The 10,464-nt window shown below is 30.8% G+C and overlaps 1 protein-coding gene across 2 annotated transcripts; it reads right to left on the reverse strand.

Annotated features, from left to right (window-relative positions):
- Positions 1-3,479: 3,479 nt before the first annotated feature.
- LOC107877519 (ribonuclease S-4) lies at positions 3,480-6,408 on the reverse strand. Of its 2 annotated transcripts, none has more exons than XM_016724182.2 (3): positions 5,998-6,408; positions 4,208-4,690; positions 3,480-3,596 (listed from the first exon to the last, which is right to left on the reverse strand). In XM_016724182.2, exons 1-3 carry the CDS (start codon positions 6,310-6,312, stop codon positions 3,558-3,560), a joined length of 837 nt encoding a protein of 278 aa, XP_016579668.2. In that variant the 5' UTR covers positions 6,313-6,408; the 3' UTR covers positions 3,480-3,557. The 2 variants fall into 2 exon arrangements, with proteins under 2 accessions (XP_016579668.2, XP_047271024.1); XM_047415068.1 differs by lacking the exon at positions 5,998-6,408 and adding an exon at positions 4,756-5,548.
- Positions 6,409-10,464: the final 4,056 nt, after the last annotated feature.

The raw sequence follows: 10,464 nt of genomic DNA on the forward strand, positions 1-10,464 counted from the left end.
TAAATATAGAAATTAAAGTAACATTCTTTTTTGAAACATGAAAGTGATACTGTAATTATTAAGAAACTATTGTAAATATCAAATAAAAATAATTAATTTCAAATTAACTTACTATTAGAATTTAAATTATATACATTGATTTTGTATATTTTTTTTACTATCAGTGGTTTTTAACTTTTGTATACATTTTTTTTTTTTTTTGTAGGATATTGGAGGAAGTAACAGGTGGGATATATCCTATGTTTGAATGATCATGTGTTAAATAATCATTCTACAGCTGAGATTAATCTTTGGCTTAGAATAAATAAAATAAATAAATAAATAAAAGGAGAGAATGGAAACTTATTATCTAGACTAAAAGTTTATATTCAATTCTCTTGATTATTTATATGTGTTATTGTCACATGTGATATGTATTTCATATATGATATATGTATGTATTGTCTATATGTGATTATTTAAATCAGAATAAAAATTTATATTACCAATAATTATTTTTCGAATTAAATCTGCCTTTTAGGAGTCGTTTGGTTGGAAAAAAATTATTTCAAAATAATTAATTGAGGATTTACCTATCTTGAAATTAGTTATCCCACTATTATAACTTATAACTCACATCAAATAACTTAGATAATTAATTTTAAAATAGCTAATTCTAAAATTAATTATTTCAAAATAACTAGTTTCCAACCAAACAACTCCGTTGAGTTAAGGTTCTTATACATATGGATGAGAAAGGGTTAAAACTTACACACACCCGGTGTGTATACCAAGTCAATATATGCATGTCGTGTGTTTAAATTAAGAGTTCGTGTTACTTAATCATGATTAATTACTATATATTTTACTTAATTATGATTAAAAAAATTAATTTGATGTATACACCGAGTGCGTGTAAATTTTTATCGATAAGAATGTGTCTACTGACATTGACAAGCCATTATTGGATGTACTTTTGGCAATAAATTTTAGGTCCTATGTTTAATTTTAGGACCACTTGGATCATTTATATTTTATACTTAGTACTTTTTTTGTCATTCTGTTACCTAGTTATAGAAGATTTATAGTATATTTCTTTTGAAAACAAAGAAAAAAAAAATCGCTATTATCACAACCATCACTATTGATCAACACTATCACCAACTACCCCCTCCCAAATTGACATTCACAACCACCATCTCCAATAGGAAAAATGTCATATTCTCAGCAACAATAATATATTTGGTATAATCTCTCAAGTAAAATTGTCATAATAAAAAAATTAAGATTATGATGATATTTATTGCGGTCTATCCTTGATAAGTAAGCTCAAATTTCAAGAATTAAAAAAGTCAATAACAATAATGCAATAGAACATGACAAGACTTCAGGAACGAAGTCAGGCCCTACAATGTAAGTAAAAGCGGAAGTCTAACAGAAATAAATAGATCCAAATTCGAAGCCTGATATGATAAGTACAGAGCATACAATAATACAACTGGATCTGATGTATACCGTCTGCCTCTGGAATAACTAAAGACATAAATAAAAATAGAACGAGGCCTGAAAATGATTCTGGACACCTAGAGAATGTCAGTACTTCGAATCACCAACTATCTCATGCACGAACTTAGTCACCTCGCGTAGTGCTCGTACTAGGATCAGCATCGTAAGGGCACAATAGGGATGAATGTGGTCCACTTATGCTCAATAAGTGTCATAAGCCGACTGAGCAAAGTAGAAAATAATTTAAGAAAAGAAAACTATGGGCCCCCGTGGGATAGAGGCTCCCAACCTTGAGTTTGATGGTTGTTAGGACTTGTGAAGCTTTGAAGATTGACAAGAGGATATGGAACAAGTAAACATAGTTGGTTCATGAAAAACTGATTCAAAAGAGTTGAACTTGCAAGAGTACTTTTTGTCGTTAAAGCCACATGTGCAAAAATAAAAGAATAAAAGTTTGTTACTTCAGATAAGATCATTTGCTATAAAAGGAGAGTTAGTGTTTGACTATAACACTCAAAAACAGAGTCCAAGAAGCATGAAAGTCCTTGTGAAGTTAGAAGCCTACTTGCTCGGAGTTATAAATACTCAAGATCTTTTAAAATAAAATTAATGCACTCATACTTCAAAAAAAAAAAAAAAAAAATCATCCGTGTGTGTTATAAATTAATGCACTTATACTGAAGCTATTTCATGTATGTATCTAACAGTTTTCTATTCTAATTAATATGTATTTGAAAGATTATTGAGTTGAAATTTTCATGATTTCTTAATGTCAGTGTTATAAACTGATTTAGGAGTTTAGTCTTAGTTTTTCTAGGAATTAGAGTAAGTTCCGAGGGTTGCTAGAGTTTTGTAATCTGATTTTCAAGTGGCGAAACTTGAAGTGGGTTTCAACCGTCTAGGGAGATTGTTGAACATTAGGAATTAGAATTTATAATTCCTTAGGTTACAGAGTTTGTAATCTTTTGTTGAGAGTCTCATTGTGTTTAGTTAAGTTTGGATTAAATCCTGTAGAGATACAGACCGTGGTTTAAAACTATGATGTTCATTATTTACCGTCTTTAATTGCTTCGGTTGAAACACGTTAGACAACTGGTCCATCATAGGCACAAATCAAGCATGACTCATATGAGTTACTAGGACGTGCAGAAATATCAATAATACAAACATTCTGAGATTTTTTGGTGTTAACTTTCAAGAGGCTATCCAAAGAATGGCTCTCTTCATTGATCTTGTACTAAGTTTGGGATGCCAAACATAAGCTGTAATTTTGCCCATCAATATCATTTGTTTTATCCTCTTACATGCATCAGATGCGAAGTCAAAATTTAAAATTGTGAGTTTTAAATACATCAAACTAATACTCTCCCTCTTGCTTACACACGATATTTGCGCCAAATCATATTAATATATTCTAGTTAGGTAATAAATTAAGGAAGAAGTATGTATTACCAATTAACATTAATTAATGAATAAAAGTGCATGTAAAAAGTCAATATTATTCGTGGGTGTTGAGTGATGTTTATGATTTCAGTTAGATAGTTTTTTAGTAGTATCTGGTAGTTGTTGTATTACCTTGTGGATACCGATGTTAGTTTATTTTGCATATACCAGTGTTAGTTTATTTTGCATATACTATACTAGTCTATACGCAATTATGTTTTGTGATTTGCTATACTGTTGTCGGTTCTAAGCCGGTCAGGGATCTATCAGAAACAATCTCTCTACTTCTTCGAAAGTAGTGGTATGATCTGCGTACACTCTACCCTCCACAAACCCCACCATGTAGGAATACACGGGGTATGTTGTCGTTGTAAAAAGTCAATATTATAAATTTATTAATTCGATATAAACATGATACTCTGCGGCTCTGAAGGTTCATTAATTTTATTATTTTTTTATTTTCTTTTACCTTATATAGAGAGAAAAAGAGAAAGAGAAATCTTGAGACACAATAAAATAGAAATATGATCACTGCATTTGCTTCATTATTAAAATAGAAATATGATCACTGCTTCATTATTCAACACACACATACTTAGTAAACTTTCTTACAAAGCCTAACATAGATATTAAATTATTTGTTGAAGCTTTTCTCCAGTTTGAAGAGTCTGCAAAAAACAAAAACAAAAAAAGGTAAAACAATTTCACAAAGACATTAATCTAAATTATATGCACTGATAACAGCAAATGTGATAGCTACAATTTCTCATAGACTATAGGATAATACTCACAAAAATGCCTGAACTTTGATCGCATTTTCAGTTGAGCATACTGAACTTTGCGGGGGTCCTATTACCCCCTCGACTTTTTTTTTCGTATTTTAATGGCATATATCTACCCACTTGGACGCGTGTAAATATGAGGTTGACACGTGTATTTCATGCGCTAATACACTATAGGGATAATACTCACAAAAATACTGAACTTTGATCGAATTTTCAGTTGGGTATAATGAACTTTGAGGGGGGTCCTATTACCTCTAGACTTTTTTTTTTGTATTTTAATGACATATATCTACCCACTTGGACGCTTGTAAATATGAGATTGGCACGTGTATTTCACGCGCCAATACACGTGTAAAAACGAGATTGGCGCGTGTATTACACTGCTAGCCATCAAAAGTGGGTATATATAGAGTTTCAGAAGGAATTAAATCCACTTTAAAAAGTCTTGGGGTAATTTCAGTATGCTCAACTGAAAATTCGAAGAGAGCATGTACCTGTAGAGATGAAGGTCGAGTAGTTGGAGGTGAAGGACGAGGAACAATAATATTTTCAACACGACAACGGTTGCTAGTTGGACAATCTTCAAAATCCTTTGCATCTTTGTTGTAGCAAAATGTAACTTGATTCAAATAAGCATGAGTTGCATTAATGTCTGCGCAAGTGAATGACACTTCCTTCTCGTTTTGGTTGTTGACTGTTGTAACTGTTTTGAGTGAATTCAAGATTTCAACATTGGTGTACGTAGCAGAGTCACAAGGGACAATTCCATCTGATTGTATTAAGTGTTTTTCTAACAAATTTCCAATTTCATCTGACAATCTTATAGCCCTATTGAAATATTGTGTTGGACCTTTCAACTTTGGTGTTACTAGACATGTTCCATAAGTCTTCCAAGCTTCCCTCCACATTTCTTTGGGATCACGGCTAGTGAGAGATGGCCAAAATGCGGTGAGTTGAGTGACCACTTGGGTAGTAAACTGTCACAAATAAAATTGGAGTTATCTTGTTAGCAGTGGCGAAGGTAGAAATTATTTAATTTTACCTTAAAATGTCTTTGAAAAGCTTGTTTGTATTGCTGAAGGCAAAAATATGATCTCACGACCTGAGCCGAAGCCCCAGCCGCGACGGGCATCCCGAACCACCAAGATCCGAGAGACCCCAGCATCCCTCTTATGAACTCAAGTTTGCCCCCAGAATGAGATTTGCCTAGACATTAGGACTGCGATTTGCCCCACTTTATCGGGATTTGCCGTTTGAACTCTAGCCCACATCAACAGGGCTGACACAGGAGCGGCTCTGATAGCATTCAGGTCACGACCCGAGCCGAAGCCTAGACGCGACGGACATTCCGAACCATCAAGGCCCGAGAGATCCCTGTAACTTTCCAGGGCTGATACAGGAGCGGCTTTGATACCATTCAGGTCATGACCCGAGCTGAAGCCTTAGTCGGGACGGGCGTCCCGAACCATCAAGGCCCGAGAGACCTCTGTAACTTCTCATGGCTGATACAGAAGCGGCTCTGCCATTCAGGTCACGACCCGAGCCGAAGCCTTGGCCGCGACGGGCATCCCGAACCATCAAGGCCCGAAAGACCCCTGTAACTTTCCAACTCCACTAGTAATATTGTCCGCTCCGGGCCTAGATCTGCACGGCTTTAAAACGCATCACTAGAGTAAGGCCTGCTTACTTATATACCCAGTATCCCTCTTGTGTTTTGCTGATATGAAACTCCTTCTCTTAAATTGGGTGTCACATATGATTTCACAATTCAACGTAGTACATCAGAGCAGGTAGGGATTCAGGGTCTGAATCTCAATGTAACCCAATTGAAGAAAAAAACAGAGAGATAAAAATTCTTAGACAATCAACAAGTATGAGGTATGAAAAATATTAAAGTATAACAATATCTTTTTAGAAAATTAATATTTTAAACGAGACGGTTACAAATCATATTTAAACTTTTCAGACCATACAATAAAAGTTAATATTTTATACGAGATGGTCACAAATTATATTTGAACTTTTCAAATCATACAACAATACCACATACTAGAAATACGCATATTTTCAATGAAATATCAATAAAATTCAGTTCGTCTTCATCAGAATATTTACTTTTCACTTCGAAAAATCAACAATAATTTTTTTGTAGACTTCCATAAACTTCCAAAAATCTGTTTTTTCATGTAGAAGAAGAAAATGATGGATATTTGATTTTAGTATATAGTGTAGAATTGTTTTTAATAATAATAATAATAATACTAATACTAATAATAAAACATACCACTGTTTTATCCCAATCTTTTGGTGCTGTATCTTTGCAATTCTCCAACAATTTTCCATTAGAGTCAAGTCCCCAAAATTCAACCAAAGTGAATTGAAGAGGAGGAATTTTATTACATTTCACTGTTGTTTTGGTATCTTTATTACAGTAAGTTTCTGGCCATCTATAAACAAATTGTGTTTGTGCTACATTTTGTGAACAAACAGAAATGAAAAATAGTGTGAGAGTGACAAGAAAGAGCGAAAGGTTCTTCATTTTCATTTTTTTTTTTTTTTTGTTCAGAATGTCTTTGAGAAATAACTGGTTATGAACCATATGAGAATTTATAGATAGGCTTATTATTACGTCCGTTGTCTATTTTATCCCTCCCCCATGGGTCTGAACAGAGCGACTCAAGCATATTCGTGACCTAAGATGAAAATCAAACGGAGATCTTAAAATTATAAGAAAAAATAACGTTCTTTTAATGAACTCTATTTTCAAAATTATATAATTGATTTTTTCTAATTTTTCTTTTTTAAGTAATAATATAATCAATGTATTTAATCTTTCTTGAGACATAGTACTCTACATAGATATATGAACTTCTTCTAATAATTTTTTTCTTTTATATAAAAAATTATTTTTTTTATAAATAATATTCAATTCTTTTAAAAAAATTTATTTATATTATTGTTAAAAAAAAAAAAAAAGAGGCCTCTAAAATTTGGGGGCCTATGGTGGCCGCCTATTTATATTACAAGGTAGAGCCGCCCCTCGGTCTGAACACAATCGATTTTAAAGGATTGCCAATGAAAAAGAGACCGATTTAGCTAGATCGAAAAAAAAATGGTTGGTATAAAAGAAAACGATCGACTGACTTCGTGGTTAATTGGCAAGGAAAAAGAAAATTTAAAAATCGACTAAATCGTCGACAATTAGATCAATTTTTAAATCTGTGTTTTATTATATGCATAGTTATTAAATTGTCATTGTGTCACCGGAAAATGACGAGTTTATGAATAAAGTATTTTCCTTTATGATCACACCCCTTACAAAAATGTAAGGGGTTAAATAATGCATAATATATTTAAGGAAAAACTACGATGTATTAGTTGTATCAATATGTACAAGAAGACCTACAAGGATATTTTATATCAAATTGTATTTATACTTTATATCTGATTTATATAACTTGATTTTGTTCTATAAAATACAGCTGATTCATGATATATTTTATATTTATATTTGTATTTTAATTTAATTTTGATTCATGATATATTTATATTTGTATCTTATCTTATAAAATACATATTGTATTTGTTGATACGAATTCATGAACCACCCAAAAATAAATGATACATTTGCATAAAAAAAATACGTTTATATTTGTGTATGATGCATTCTGTATACAAATTGTATTCATTGAATAAATTGATTCACTGTAATACATTTATATACAAAAATACTGTATATTTTTATTGAACCTGTTAAATAATTAATCCTACGTATGAAATAAGAAACAAAGAATAAAGAGAGTAAAGTATTAGAGTTTATTTCACAGGTTTTTTTTTTTCAAATCATTTCTTGATATACATTACAATATGAGGAAAGTGGTATTTATAAGTTAAGAGTACTTGGATATCAAATTTAATACTTAAATTACTTAAATATAATTTACACCAATCATACCTACAATGAGCACCTGCCATACTGGTGGTATACATATGAACCAAAGCTAATAATAGCTTCACACATAATAAAATCGTCAAAACAATCTGAAGTTGCTAGCTTTCGACAGATTTGTCAATAAATAATTACAATTCAATCTAAATAGTTAAATTATTTGGGCTAATTAATTAAATTGTTGAATTTTTCACATTATTAAATTAAAATTTTATTTTTTTTCTTATATAGTAATTTTGCTTAAAAATATTTGATAGATAGATAGAGGAAATGAAATAAAAAAAAAATATTAAGAATTGTGGAAGATAATGATTGTTGCAAAATTTTAATAATTCGTGTATTGTAACTTTTGGCTATTATGATGCTTTTAATTTTAGATAAAAAAACAAAATTAATAAAAAAATTAAGCAATTGTTGTCAGAAATAATGGTGGTCCGATGACGGAGAATGATGTGACTATGACAAAATAAAAAAGATGAAAAGAAAATAATGAATAAATGATAAATAAGAAAAAAAAAATCAAAAGTTAATGGCTTTATCTAATATACGATGGGACCGTATTTATTTAATATACAACAGGCCCCCGTTTATTTAATATATAACAGGATCGTATTTATTTAATATACAATAGGACCGTATTTTTTTAATATACAATAGGACCGCGTTTATTTAATATATAATAGGATCGTATTTATTTAATAGACAACAGAATCACATTTATTTAATATATAACAAAACCGTATTTATTTAATATAAAATAGAACCGTATTTATTTAATATACAACAGGAAAGTTAATATCAAAGGCTGTCAAAAGTGGAATATTGCTGCAGCAGGAAAGTTAATATGGCAATTGGCTAGCAAGCAAGATGTGTTATGGGTAAAATGGATCCATGAAGTGTATATGAAAGGATCAGACGACATTTGCCGACACAAAGCTCTCCAAGATAGTAGTTGGTATTGGAGAAAACTAAATGAAGTTAAAGAGGAAATGAAACAGTGGTACCAAAGGGAAACTTATATGTTAACATCCAACGGGAAATATTTCATGTCCTGTAGTTACAACGCCATGCTGGGGATGCTAAACAAGTGGCCTGAATCAGATTTGATATGGAGCTCTATCATGCTACCAAGGCAAAGGATGATGTTGTGGCTTGCTTATTAGGAAAGACTACTCACCAAGAAGAGAATACAGAAATTAAACTTGCAGATGGAAGATGAGGTTTGCTGCTTATGTGAGGAGGAAGCTGAGACTCAAAAACACCTATTCATGGACTGCAACTGGATGAATGAAGTGAAAATCAAATTTTCGCAATGGTTTGGAGTTGTAATTCCCAGAGGTACAGTACACCAAACATTTGCTTGGATTAAAAGAAGGTGTTGGAGGCCGTTGAAGAAGGAAATGGTGGTTGCAATGTATGGGGCTATGATCTACTATACTTGGCAAGCCAGGAATTGGAAACAATTTAGGAAGATAAATGTAAATACTAAGTTTACTATCACTCGAATCAAGAGGGAACTGAAGTAGAGAATGACACTTATCCAAGGGTCGAGGAAAGCAAGACACTATCAAGTTTTGATACAAAGGATAAATGTAACTAGCTAATAGTTTATTCGGTTTTCTGTTGGTTCCTTTGAGGTCGAGGTGCACACAATTTAGTGCTCTTGATGCTCCTTGCTTTGTACAAATTTTGCTTGGTATGAGAATAATTCACAGCTTATTGCTAAAAAAATATTTGTTATTGTAAGTAATTTTCATTTGTTAATGTTGTCCAATCTTTATTTGGAATCCTATTATTTAATATACATCAGGACCGTATTTATTTAATATAAAATAGGACCATATTTATTTAATATAAAATAGGACCGTATTTATTTAATATACAACAGGAATGCACTTATAAATATTTGTTGTTGTAAGTAATTTTCATTTGTTAATGTTGTCCAATCTTTATTTGGACCCCTATTATTTAATATACATCAGGACCGTATTTATTTAATATAAAATAGGATCATATTTATTTAATATACAACAGGACCACATTTATAAATATTTGTTGTTGCAAGTAAATTTCATTTGTTAATGTTGTCCAATTTTTATTTGGACCCCTATTATGATTTATTTAGCAGAAGTTTTTTGATGTACCAGACAACAAATTTTAATTCTCAGTAAAAAAAACATTCACACTAACTATTTATATCAAATAATATTAATAATTTAATATACCATGAGTCGACGACAAATTTAGGTGAAAGTATATATTATTATTTAATTTACATTGGTTAATGAATAAATAATCATGTGTGTAAGAAGTTAATATTATGAATTTATTGATTTAATATAAACATGATATTATGTGATTTCAAAGGTCAATGCTATTGTGGATCTAGTTCACAAATTAATTAATAAATGTACGAATTTTGTATATTTAAGTATAATATATATACCTACACATATAATATACACAATTAGTGTATAGATTTTATATACTTTTGCCATATTGGTAAATAAGTTTATCCGGAATATTTTTTTTTTTTTTTCATTAAATGACAATGTGTGTCAAAGGTTAATAGTATTACTTCAATATTTTGATAAAAATTGAGATGTAAATTTGCATTTTTTTCAAAAAGATTTTTGGACATGTGACGATAAGTCAATCTATTTCACATCGTAGAACAATTTTCTAGTTGATAAAATAAAAATATAAATAAATAAAAAGTCTAATGTGATGATAAAAACATGTAATTTTTAATATAGATTTCCCTAAAAAAAATGTGTGGTTACTTTATAATTAAGAACATTC

The sequence above is a fragment of the Capsicum annuum genome, chromosome 7 (genome assembly GCF_002878395.1).
Source record: "Capsicum annuum cultivar UCD-10X-F1 chromosome 7, UCD10Xv1.1, whole genome shotgun sequence".
Taxonomy (NCBI): Eukaryota; Viridiplantae; Streptophyta; class Magnoliopsida; order Solanales; family Solanaceae; genus Capsicum; species Capsicum annuum.